General features: G+C 41.1%; 1 protein-coding gene across 1 annotated transcript; it reads right to left on the reverse strand.

The window, feature by feature from the left end:
- Positions 1–328: 328 nt before the first annotated feature.
- On the reverse strand, positions 329–2,838 carry LOC138868767 (uncharacterized). The gene is made up of 3 exons (XM_070146339.1): positions 2,680–2,838; positions 821–1,078; positions 329–706 (listed from the first exon to the last, which is right to left on the reverse strand). The coding sequence occupies exons 1-3, from the start codon at positions 2,836–2,838 to the stop codon at positions 329–331; spliced, it is 795 nt and encodes a 264-aa protein (XP_070002440.1).
- Between the last annotated feature and the right edge of the window lie 10,964 nt (positions 2,839–13,802).

Below are 13,802 nucleotides of genomic sequence, written 5' to 3' on the forward strand. Positions count from 1 at the left end.
TAAAACTCTCCAAGCAGGGTGAAAGTTTGTTTCCGCTGCTGCCTTTCCCTTTTATACTCCGGCCTGGGTTGAAAGTTGGGACCAGTAGGGTTTTGGTATGTTTGTGGAGGTGGGTAAGGGTTTTGTGGAGTTGGGCACGACATTTTGGGTAAGGAGAGGGTTGAGCATATGACTGTGCGTGATGGACGTAGTATTACGGTGGCCTGACTGAATATTGAGGGTCTTGGAGTGGGAAGTAGTGTTGAGGTGGATTATATGGAGCTTGGGTATAGGTTTGAGGTTGGGGTTGAGGCTGGGTGTAATGGTGAGGTGAACCCCTTGGGCCATGTCACGATCCTGAGACGACCATAGCAACATCTTCTTTCTTCTTTTTCCCTAACACACCCCCGGTGCCATTCTGGATCGCTTGTGTAGTTGCTTTGATGGCAGAATAACTCATGATCTTGATTGATTTGAGCCCTTCCTCTACTATTCCTCCCATTCTTACCACTTCATTGAAAGACTTACAGATGGCCGAGATCAGATGACTAAAGTAAGTAGGCTCCAAGGCCTGAAGAAAGTACTTCACCATTTCATCTTCCTCCATTGGAGGGTTGACTCCTGCCGCCTGTTCTCTCCAACAGAAACCATACTCCCTGAAACTCTCACTAGGCTTTTTCTCTATCTTAGTTAAGGATAGGTGATCTGGGACAATTTCTACATTGTACTGGAAATACCGAGCGAAAGCCTGAGCCAAGTCATCCCAAGTATATCACCGGCTATTGTCTTGGCGGGTGTACCATTCCAACATTGAAACACTCAAACTTTGACTAAAATATGCCATCAGCAATTCATCTTTCCCACCAGCACCCCTCATTTTGCTACAAAATCCTCTTAACTGGGCCACAGGGTCTCCATGCCTGTTGTACAAGTCAGATTTGGGAATTTTGAATCCGAAAGGTAACTGGACATCGGGAAACAAGCACAGATCCTTATATGCCATACTCACTTGGCCACCTAACCCTTGCATATTTCTCAGTGACTGCTCCAAGCTCTTTACCTTCCTAAATATCTCCGCTTGCTTCGTGTTTTTGGGTGGCTTCTCAGTTTCGACAGGAAGTTCAAAGTGATGAGTGTAGGAGTAGTGATCCGGGACTTTAAAGGTGGGCTCTAGGGCATAGTACTGGTTATCTTGGGGTTGGAATGTCGGCTCACTAGAAGATTAATGGAGGGTAGCTCGCGGAGGTGCTACAAAGATAGGGGTAATTGGCTCAGCAGGGTATGTGGTTGCTTTGGCTAGTGGATCTTGGATAGTTTGGGAAGTGGTGCCATGATAGTGGTGGTAAGAGGTGAAGCTTGGTGCGTGTTGTGGGGATAGATCGACAATGGTGGGATCTTGAGATTGAGATAGTGGTGGGATGAAAGCAGGGTTGGCAGGGTATGACGGTGGAGGATGCCCCTTAATCCATGCCTGGATTTCGGCCATTTGGTGCTTCAGATTATATACCTCTTCTTTCAAACCATACTCAGATTCCTCCATCTCTCTCGGCGGGTCAATAACACTCAGCTACGATCGCCTTGTGTTTAGACCTGGTAGTATGTGGGTGGCTTGCCAGAATGCCAAACAAACTAACCACCTTCCTGTACTTAATAACAACAGCAAACTTGTTAGTGTTTAAGGGTTTAACAGATAGGCAACCGCATGTTTGGGATGCAATGCACCTGAACAATTAAAAGTTTCTATTATGTATTTGAACGGTTGCATGTTTCATCCCCGCCTTAACTAACTCTTTTCACTTTGCACTTTCTCTTCTCTTTTTCTTTTTCACTCCTGCCTCTCTTTAACCACTATTGATTTTCTTACTTGGTTCTTGTCGCTCCACTTTTATTTTTTGCACTTTCTTCTGTCCTCTTATTTTGCCACTCTCTCTTTCCACTCAATTTTCTTTCCTCTTTTTCATTTTATGGTTATGATCGAATCCTATGAGGATTGCCTACGTATCATGATGCCGCATGAATTAGATCATTACATAGTTCAAGAGATAAATGTGAAATAAAAGAAAGAAATATTTTTGGGTTTTCAAATTTTTATTAAATAAAACTTCTGATTTTCCCCTATTACAACGACTCCGACATACAGACTTAAGAACTGAAAAACCAAAACAGACTCAAAGTGGATTAACAGGCTCTAAAAGAAACTGAAATACAGACTCGAAAAGAATATCAGGAATACATAAGTGCCTCCAATACTACTCCAAGGGCCCGGGGGACATCGGTCGGTCTCGTCGTGGGCCTACGTGCCATATCTTCTTGGAGGCGATATAGGTCGTCCATTATCTAACGGACAAAAATCATCACTTCAGCGAAGAACATGGACCTGGCCATTTCCTTGCATTCATTGCACTTCATCACAATATAGTCAGCAATTTTTCTAATCCTCTCCCTGATAACACCCTTCTCTTGGAGTAGACGTCCAATTTGTTGAGATTTGGCCTCCAAAATTTGTGTGGCCGTATGATTTTGCTCTTAAAATTGTTGCAGGTCCTTTTCTAGTTGCGACATCAATGCATAATAGTGCTCTCTTTCTGCTTTGAAGTTCTTTGCTTGCTTGGTCATTTCACTCTCAAGGGTATTGATTTTTTTCTTCAGACCCGTGATTCCTTTGTCGTACTTATCCTTCAACTACTAAACGAAACTCGCCCATTCTTCTGGATTCTTGGCCAACTTTTCCTGGGCTTTTGCTAATTCTCCTTCGGCCTTTTCCAAAGCAGCCCCATAATCACACACTTTCTGTCTAAGGCTGTGGATGAGCTTTTCATCTTTTCCGCTTCTGACCGGGTTCTTAACTGCTATTTTCATCTTCTGGATCTAGGCTGGGAGGGCTTTATTTTCTTGGGACAACCTCTTCTTTTCACCTTCATCCGCAGCGGCTTGCAATTGACTATCAAATTTAAGGTCTCTAATTTTCCCTTCTAACTTGCTTATGGTGGCCCTATATTCATTTTCTTTGGTCAACCAAGCACATTGTTCTTGCGACGCCTCAACAAATGCTTGGATGTTGGGCCTTTTGGTTGGCCTTTCAGATTCGACCCTTGTTGCGACTTTCTTTCTATACCAAGCAAGATAACCAGACGAGACTTCGCCCCTGGACAAATCACATACTCGGGTGTTCGCCGTCAAATATTGGCACTCACTCCAGATCTGGCGAACCATTGCTTCATGAAATTGGCCATCAGAGCGAACCTCAACTACATGAACACTAAGATCTTCGTCTTTTGGAACTACCTGGCACCTTCCTAATTGTCTCAAAACCCGGTATGGGGCATAGAGTTGGATTCTTTGAAGACCCATTAGGAGGAATTGAGGACCGGTGGCGAGCATATACACAATCTTATTGACGGGAAGCCAACCCAACATCCACTCTATCTGGTTTACGGTTATGGAACGAAGGCGGGATATCCAATCTCCGATCCCTTCTGGCATCTTGAACCTAGTGACCCTTGTACCAACTCCTTAATGCAGCTTTTCCCTGTAGACCTGTAGTTCATGTACTGAGGATGATGACAAAGGTGTTTAATCATCCACATTTGTATTAACAGTTTGCACCCCTCGAAAAAATCTACTCCGGCTTTGCAAGTTGTGAGAGCTCAGAATATATCTGATACGATCATTGGAGTGAGGGTGCTCTTGGCATTGGTAGTCAAAACATTGATGACTCCGGCTACCCGCAAATCAATATTCCCATCCTTCTTGGGAAACACTAGAAGACCTAAGAATGCCACCATGAAAGCGAAGCATCTATGCTCTTCCCACTTCAATCGGTTCCCTTTACTACAGATTCCACTTTTCGGGTCTTCAAATCCTCTTATATGCCATACTGCTGGTGTATGAAGTGTAGAGTGGAAAATCCACCTGCCAAATCTGCGTACTGGACCTGCCTGCTTATTTTGGTAAGTCCAGAAACTTGTGGGGAGTGACGGCCCTTGGGGCGACCAGGTATTTGTACCTCAAACCCTATATACTCCTAGCATATCCCGATATCTCCTCCAAGTTAGGTGTAAGTTCGAAGTCCGAGAAATGCAGAACATTGTGAGCTGGGTCCCAGAATGTCACCAATGCTTTTATTATATCACCCCTAGGCCTAATCTTGAATAACCCGGTGAGTGCCCCCAGGTAATGGTTGACCATGTCTCATCCTTGCTCACCCAAATCTTCCCACCACATGTGAAGTGCCAATGGAATCTTAGTCATAACCTTCATCGATAAATTTTGACTCGTGCTCATTCTGCACATTTAGATTAGGGTGATTGGTTTAAAGACAAAATGAATCTTATTTGAAAACTGATAAAAAGGGTTTATTTTGCAAAATTTCAAATAAATCAAGGCTAATTTTGCAAATACGACCCTTCATCACTTCAAAATGGAAGATTTTAGGGTTGTGTTTGCTAGGTGGCCAAAAATTGACAAAGAAACCGTCGGTGGCTGTTCTTGCAAAAATATTCTTCCGACGTCCCGTTGGGACATTTGGATATTTAGACAAAAATGGTGTCACCCACTTTATTTACGACAGAAAAAATGACGACATTTCATATTTTTGGTTATTTTTGCAAAAGCGGGGCTGGACCCGATGGGGGTTGCCTACGTATCCCACATCCGGTGAGAATTAAACTCGCGTAGTTCGGTCGGTTTTGATGCGACAAGAAAATATAAATCATTTTGGATTGACCTTTTCCCCTTTTCTTTTCTCTTTTTTTTCTTTTTTTTCAAAATTCCGGCAGAGCTTCGGATATTTTGAACACCATTTTTGGGAAACGGATGAATTTATCTCTCATAACTCAATCTTGGTTTTCTTTGATTTTTCTTCCCTAATCTAGAAGTCGGTCAACATGCAAATCGAAATAAATAAATGCACAAGTAGCACGTAAAAATGCATCAGGTTGGTCTTTTTATTTCGGGTACACCTGTCTTAGACGGACCCAACCCCTGTGTTGAGTCCCCAAGGTCAAATGCACGTGATGCAAATAAGCGCTTCTACTAGGCATCCGGCATGAGGCTATGTTATTCTAGGTTTACATCCTGGGTGTATTGTTCTAGACCTTGCTTACCCGAGCGACAACTCGAGCCAGGAGGGGGGGAGGGGGGAAGGCAATGTACCGGGAACCAAAAGGCCATCTTGCTTTGTAACTGATCCGAACCTCATTCTAAATTAGGATATGACACTAATAGAAAACAATTCACGCCAGTGTGCACTTCCCAAAAGATTAGAAGAGAAGGGTTTCGCAACAGTTTATATACAGTTCAAATAATATGAAAGCGGTAAAAAGCGACATTTAGCACATTAGGCCCAAGCATGTTCAGATAATAAATAAAAGCCAAATATAACAATTATTCTAAGCTCAAATTCTTGAACCTTGAACCAGAGATTCTGGGTTCGATTCCCCAACAGAGTCGTCAGAGCTGTCACACCTCCTTTTTTCTACCCGAAAAGGGTATAGGAGAGTTTTTTCAATTAAAGGGACAATAATCGAAACAGGATTATTTATTTAAGTTCAAAGTCGCTGCTTGGAATAATTTATGGTATCGCAAGTCACTGGTTTAAAATCTCGAATCAAGGAAGTTTGACTCTGTTTTACAATTCGCGAAACACAGAAATCCGGATAAGGAATTCTGTTAACCCGCGAGAAGGTGTTAGGCATTCCCGGGTTCCGTGGTTTTAGCAAGGTCGCTCAACTATTATTATTGGCCTAATTATCTGATTAATTACATATTTTATACCTATTGTGCATTTTTAACCTTTGACCGCTTTTAATTATTTATGGAATTATTCTGGAACAAGTTACGATTGTCGTACACTTGTTTGTTTGGTACACATTGTGAATCGTGTCACGAAAATCGTACCCACGATCTACAACATGTTTAATTTATTAACATTATTAGAAGTTATGGCCGGTTCACATGAAATGTCCACTCGAATTTGGAAATTATGTATCACAACTACGTCACGGGAACAGTACCCGTAGCTATAATGATTTTTATTATAAGTGCGCCTAAGGCAAGCTACGAAGGTTCGTGTTTAAACTAAATCAAAATCCAATATAAGGCTTCTAATTATAGACGGGTATTGGGTAGGCATGTTGACTCTAATTATTTTGGGACAAATTGGGCCATCAGAGAGCCCATTAAGCTATTTGATCACAAGTTTTTTAAAGAAGAACAACGATGGCATTGTTTGGGCATTGAAGTTGAGCCCCAGAAATGAAAAAGGCCCAGAACCACGCCACGGGTGATTTCGACCAAAGCCACCCCATTTGGACAACGCCTAGCCCAATTGCCACTAAAGCCTTAATGAAGCTCGACCCTCTCGAAATAGCATACAACAAGAGTTTGCATAATTTCTGGAAAATTAGACTGCTGACTAACCATATTATAGATTTTAGTTAATTAACAATATTAGTAATACAATATTACCTTAAACTACTAATTAATCACATTAAGGCCAGTCATGTAACCCTTTCAACCATAACTGCAATTCTAAGATAAGATTTGAACATGATTTGGCAATTAAACCATTGAATTTCTCTTAAACAGGGGTGAACACCCTTTAGAACATAAACGAGAAAAGAGCTAACAACAACATCCATCACCCTGGACTTTGAACAACACCACAAAAAGCTAAACTATTTTGAGTACTCAAACATGAGGGCCCTTAGCCAGATCACAAACTATCATAGTGAATCCAAGATTCTAAAACAAAGCTAAAGACAGAATTACAAAACAGTGGAAAGAATTGAAAGAAAACATATAAGAAAAGCTGAAACTTAAAATTTGAACATAAACTTCATATTGCAAATACATCTTTAATGAACATGAACATGATTTCATTAAAAGCATTCCGCATATATTAATAGCATTCTTGCACTCCCATGGTCACCTAAAGTTCAAGAGGTACCTGGTTATAGAATAGAAACAAGGTAAGGGAGCTGAAATCAACAGTAATCAGCAAACAGAAATGAAATCAACAGCCAGAAATAGCAATACACAACCTGAAACTTAATCCATATCTCGATTTAGAAGACCAGAAATTCCCAAAAAAAATTTGTGTTAACTTTTGTGAAAATCAGAAAAATGGAGTCGTTGCTAGTGAAAACAGTAGAGCTAAACTTTTTTGGGGTATATTTAGGGTCTGAATCTCTATCAGGGTTCTATATATACCCTAAAAGAGCTATTGTGTGCTCTCCAAGTCAGGGAATAATTCTATTGAAAGCAGCCCTCAAAGAGCATCTTTTTAACAGAATTGGATAGCTGGCTATTTCTAATTGGTTGCAATATTTTGTATTGGCCAAATAGGGCCAGCTGCCCATCTAGAATCCTCTAATTGCCTTATCTCAATTTCCTATTTACCCACCCTTCAAATGACCCCTTTAATTTACTGGTTTGATTCTTTTACCCCTCATAATTTCCGATTGAGGTCACAATAATAAAAATACACTGACGAACGAAAAACAAACTAATTAAGATTCAAAATCTAACCTAAAACTACTTAGACAAACAACAAACTCTAATAGTAAAAATTATTTGGAAAATTAAACTAAGCATGCATGAATGAACACTAAAAAATCTAGCACTGAGATTTCAGAACACAGTGAACAAACAAACACGGCAACCAACAATTACCCTAAAGAAACCTAGCTGAATTACTGCCTTAATAAAGAACTGATTCGATTTTCTTAAACACCTAAAATTAACTAATCGATTAACAATTAAACTAATAGTTAAACTAGATATTAAACACAGACTATTTTCAAAATTTAAGAAAATGAAAGAAAATAAACAAATAAAATGGAACAGCAACAATTAGCGTGGAAAGTACTAAGAGGAAGTAAAGTAAAAATGAAGACAATAAATGTACCTATTGAGAGAACAATGAAGAATCTGATGCGTATCTATAGCTTGACTTCGAAATAGCTCAGAATTGACCCCAAATGATTGTTCTTGTCAACAACAATCCATTTGGGGTGAGTTTCGAACTACACGAACTAAAGAATTGCAGAGAACTAGAACATGCAAGAACAATTTGCTTTTTTGATTCTCGGATTTGAGATTCGACGGGTTCAAGGGGGATTCAGGGAGAATTGTTCATGGATTTGGAAAGGAGGGGGAAGGGTGATTGTAGGGTGAAGATTTGGGTGAGTTTGGACACCGGTCGCCGCCATGAAACAATTTACGGTGGGCGGCGGCTAGGGTTTAGGTCGTTTGAAGTTGAGAGAAAATTAAGGCGGCTAGGGTTAACTTTAATAGAGACGGGGGGAATGGGGGGATCTCTAGGGTATGGGGGTGTTAGGACATATATATGGGTAAGGGGTGTTGAGTTCCCAACCGTTGGATCATCAGAGATCAACGGTTGGGATTGAAGGCAGCCAAACGATGTCGCTTGGTTAAGTGGGGGACCTGAACCGGGTAAGGGGATTGGGATGGGCGGATTTTGGAGAGAAAAGGGTCTGGGCTCAGCAATTTCAAAGTCCCAAATCGAGTTCTAAGACCAAATTCCCCTCTTTTATTTATTTGACTCAATTTTAATTTGAAAATACTAATTATTAATAAACTTAATTAAATCCTAACCAAAACCTAGTAATGTGAATTTGACTTACTTATCTAATTTTAATACTAAAACACTTAATTGATTTAGAGCTAATGCGAGGAGTGTACTAATTTATAAAACTAAAGCTATAATGTGGAAAATTTTATATATTTTTTATTTTTGTCTTATTGATGCAATTAATTGACAATTAAACTAAAAATGCAACTATCAACCTAAGAATGCAATGCATGAGACTTAAATGTATATTTTTCGGGTATTTTCTATGCTTTTAATATATGCAAAAAAATGCAACAGAAATGCAAATAATTAAACAAATATTCCTAAAAATTCTATAAAAAATTAAAATGAACTACAAAAATCTATTGTATGATTTTGTAGGAGTATTTTGGTCGGAAAAAAATCACGTGCTCACACCAGCAAGCCTTGGAAGAATTAAATAGTATCTCTCGAGCCCACCCTTGCTTCATACTCCGAAAGAGGATGAAACACTCTATTTATATCTAGCCGTGTCCGAAGTAGCTGTAAGCGGCGTGTTGGTTCGAGAAGAGCAAGGTACGCAATTTCCTGTCTATTATGTGAGTCGAACCTTAGGAGATGCTGAAACCAGGTACCCACATTTGGAAAAGTTAGCTCTTGCATTAATAAGCGCGTCTAGGAAATTAAAACCATACATTCAATGCCATCTTATATGTGTGTTGACTACATACCCACTTCGAAATATCTTGCATAAGCCCGAGCTATCAGGCAGATTTGCCAAATGGGCCATCGAACTTGGGGGATATGATATTGAATATCAGCCTCGAATGGCTATCAAGTCTCAAATTTTGGCAGACTTCGTGGACGATTTCGCGTGTGCCCTCGTACCCGAAATAGAAAAGGAAATCTTACTAAAAACGAGTACGTCATCGAGAGTATGGACCCTCTTCACAGACAGTGCCTCGAATGTGAAAGGGTCCGGGCTCGACATCGTTTTAAAACTACCTATGGGCGGTGTCATCAGGCAATTTATCAAAAATCCTAAATTGACTAACAATGAGGCCGAGTATGAGGCTATGATTGCAGGTCTCGAACTAGCCAAAGGCCTTGGGGTAGAGGTCACCGAGGCAAAATTTGATTCTCTTTTGGTTGTAAGCCAAGTAAACGGGAGCTTCGAGGTGCAAGATGACCGAATGCAGAGATACTTGGACAAACTTCAAGTGACGTTGAATCGCTTCAAGGGGTAGACGCTGGATCATGTACCTCGAGAGCAGAATAGTGAGGCCAGTGCACTTGCAAACTTGGGATCATCGGTTGAAGAAGATGATATCGCCTCGGGGACTGTCGTCCAACTATCAAAGTCGGTAGTCGAAGAAGGCCGTGCAGAGATTAACTCGACAAGTTTAACGTGGGATTGGAGGAACAAGTACATCGACTACCTGAAGCATGGGAAGCTCCCCGCGGACCTGAAGGAGTCGAGAACACTTCGAACTAAAGCAGCTCGATTCTCGCTCAATGAAAATGGAATGTTGTAAAAAGGAACGTTCGATGGACCACTGGCAGTATGCTTGGGACCCGGGGATACTGATTATGTACTGCGAGAAATCAATGAGGGTACTTGTAGGAACCATTCTGGTGCAAACTCTAGTTCGCAAGGTGATCAGAGCGGGGTATTATTGGGACAACATGAAAAATGATACCAAGGAGTTCGTTAGAAAGTGCGATAATTCCAAAAATTTGCGCCAATGATCAATCAACCCGATGAACAACTCCATTCGGTCCTATCCCCATGGCCATTCATGAAATGGGGGATGGACATCATCGGCCCCCTAACAACGGCGCCAGGTAAAGCTAAATTTATTTTGTTTATGACTGACTACTTCTCAAAATGGGTAGAAGCGCAGGCCTTCGAGAAGATAAGAGAAAAAGAAGTCATTGACCTCATATGGGACCACATCATATGTCAGTTCTAGATACCTGCCGAAATACCATGTGACAATGGGAAGCAATTCATTGGCAGCAAAGTAACAAAATTCCTCGAGGACCATAAAATCAAAAGGATTCTATCAGCGCCTTACCACCCAAGTGAAAATGGTCAGGCCGAGTCCACAAACAAAACCACCATTCGAAACTTAATGAAAAGGTTAGATGATGCAAAGGGGAAATAGAGAGAAGTGTTGCCCGAGGTGCTATGGGCATATCAAACGACGTCAAAGTCGAGAACAACGGAGACCCCATTTTCTTTGGTATATGGGTTCGAGGAATTGATCCCAGTCAAAGTCGGAGAACCTAGCGTCAGGTTTCAGCATGCCACCGAGGACTCAAATCACGAGGCTTTGAGCATTTCTCTCGAACTACTAGATGAAAAACATGAGGGCGCATTAATTCGAATGGTCGCGCAAAAACAAAGGATCTAAAGATATTACAACAGGAGGACGAACCCTCGATATTTTAGAGTCGGGGACTTGGTCCTAAGGAAAGTCACTCTCAACACTCAAGACCCAAACGAAGGGAAGCTAGGCCCCAATTGGGAAGGACAGTACCGTGTCCTCAAAATCGTAGGGAAAGGATCCTACAAACATAGCACAATGGGAGGCGAGCAACTACCAAACAATTGGAATGTATCGATGCTCAAGCGATATTACTACTGAGGTATGACCTTCTCCTCTTTTCCATTTGTCGTTAAAACTAACTTATTGTAGATGTTCAATTTGAGATATCGAGGCATCTCTCAGCACAAAGACCTTGGGTTTGAAATCATGTGTTGCACTCTTCTTCCCTTTAGACCGGGTTTTGTCCAAAATGGGGTTTTACCGGCAAGGTTTTTAATGAGACAATACCTATATGCTACCTAAGGAACGTTCAACAAAGTATTTAAGGCTTCTTTTCGATCAACCTCGAATACTGGGGGCATCACCCTCAGAGGTTATATTTTTGAGAAAGATATCTCATGCCTAAGGGGGCCTCGATAGAAAAACTTTATAATGGGCCTAAAGGTCAGATAAACCGTGTCCATATAGAATAGTCGATCCCCGACGGCAAAGCATGAACGCGTGTATCGATTATTTGAAGAAGCATTCTGTTAATATCAAAAACATTTTGTATCTAAAAGAAGTCTACTATTATATGAGCTCTACACTTATAATCCTACGGGAAACGGCTCAAGAGCCAAAGCATAAAAGTAACCCCGAATACTCGGGGACTTTCATCAACAGTCAGTACATCTGAGTCATCGAAAACTCGGACTCATAAGACCTCAAAGAGGCACCCCCTCGAAACAAAGGAAAAGGCCGATATACTCTGGGACTAACTTTTCGGACAAGTTCAAAAAGGTATTGGGAAACAAGTCCAAGTGACATACCTTAAGGCTACGGTCATATTAGAGACTACGGTCATGTAAAGGCTACGGCCGAAATAATGCGGCTCAGAGACGTCCGACTTTCGCCATAAATTAAAGGCCTTCAAATACTTTGTAAAAACCAGTTAAATCAGGCTACCCTCGGCAAAAGCTAAATACTAAGGGCTTCTATAAATTCAGCCCTCGAAAATTCTAGAGGTTCCGATAACATCGGCCCGCAGAAACACCTCAAGAGGTGTTCGATTATGTTTACACAAATAAATCACTAATAAGGTTCCGATATGTTGGACCTTCAAAAAACCTACGGGTGCCAAAAAACACATGCTAAGGCATAATTAAATTTTCACTAAGTCTTTTAAGCCAAAATGAGGGAAAAATTATATAGCCATTTTAAAAGGCCGAATCGGCCCAACTCAAAGAGCCTAAGGGCCAACTTAAAGAGTCTAAGGACCGATATCTAAGAGCTTAAGGGCCAATATATAAGAGTCCAAGGGCTAACTTAAAGAGCCTAAGGCCTGATTTGTAAGAAGCCTAAGGGCTAACTTCATTCCGAGTTCGAGCAAGTACTCGCTCGACAACTAAGCCCAAGGGCTACCCAGTTCGAGAAAATTCTCATTCGGGGACTATCTATAAAGTCTAAGGGCTATCTCTATTTCGAGTTCGAGCAAGTACTCACTCGAGTACTAAATCCAAGAGCTAACCGAGTTCGAGAAAATTCTCACTCGGGGACTATCTACAAAGCCTAAAATAGCTAACTTTATTTCAAATTCGAGACCTTGCTCTCACTCAACTCGGACTCAGGAGGCCCAGTGTCCCGAGATCGCATCAAATCAATCTAAGCTTAGCTCGAGGATTAACAAAGAACCTTAAAAGGTGTTATATTAGTCGATTAAAACCTAAGGGCTTATTATGTTCTGGGTCCAGTATTCGGACTAATCGTTGGAGTTCTACACTCGGATTTTTCACAAACGAAGGCAAAATGGAATTCAACACGAATCGAAAATGAAATAGAAAAATTCTTATATTGATAGAAGATGTTTACAAAGCCCACGAGGGGCCCTTACACTGAAACAAGGAAGCACAAACAAAAGCTAAGAACCTAATCTACTTTTGGGGGCATATCCTCGAGAGGTACATCTTCGAGAACCTTCTCCTCGGGGACTCCATCTCGATCTTTAGAGAAAATTGTGGCCTGGTGAAAAACTTGGCGAGTATTGGTCTTGTCAGCACAACTATTTTGAAGCCACTTCTTGAGATGTTGTGCCGGTAAGGGATGCAAAAGTTAATAGATGATAGTGCCACCTCATTCCATGGAAAGCAAAAGGAATGAAATGCCACACCAGGTTGAAGTTAAGAGAGACAAGCAGTAGTGTAAAGTTCGCATATCTTCTGGTACGGGAAGAATTCGGTGCCCTTCTCTCGTTGTTTCGAGCCAACAATACCAACAATAACAACAACAACTCAGTATAATCCCACTTAGTGGGGAAAAGCTTTAAAAAAGGGAGCCATGTCATAACTGATAAAGTTGCTGCCATGTGACCTTGTGGTCACAGGTTTAAACCATAAACATAGGTGATTAGAGGAGGATATGGAGAAAGGAAAGGGCTAAAAATTGACGAAGAAAGAATGAGTGTAGTTTCTGTTCAGCCAAGTAACCCCTTATTTATAGAAAGACGACGACGGAACCGACGGCGCATTCAATGCTCTTGGGGAAATGGACCGGTGGTACATTTAATGATTCTGGGAGATTAACCAATAGGACATTTCGATCACTTCAAACGCCTACGTCACGAGCATGACGTCATCGCGAGAGGCTCGGGAAATCGAGGTTCAAATTGTTTCATATCATTTTATTCTAAGAAACGTAGAGACTATCTGTATGCGGTCAAA

The sequence above is a fragment of the Nicotiana sylvestris genome, chromosome 5 (assembly GCF_000393655.2).
Source record: "Nicotiana sylvestris chromosome 5, ASM39365v2, whole genome shotgun sequence".
Lineage (NCBI taxonomy): Eukaryota > Viridiplantae > Streptophyta > Magnoliopsida > Solanales > Solanaceae > Nicotiana > Nicotiana sylvestris.

Excerpts from the sequence above, each read along its gene's own strand:
- LOC138868767 (XM_070146339.1), bottom strand. The coding sequence starts at position 2,838 with ATGAAAATAGCAGTTAAGAACCCGGTCAGAAGCGGAAAAGATGAAAAG. Across the intron at positions 1,079-2,679 it reads CCAAGAATCCAGAAGAATGG|CCACCCAAAAACACGAAGCA; the intron begins GCGAGTTTCGTT and ends GAAACTGAGAAG. Across the intron at positions 707-820 it reads GGAAAGATGAATTGCTGATG|TACAATGTAGAAATTGTCCC; the intron begins GCATATTTTAGT and ends CGGTATTTCCAG.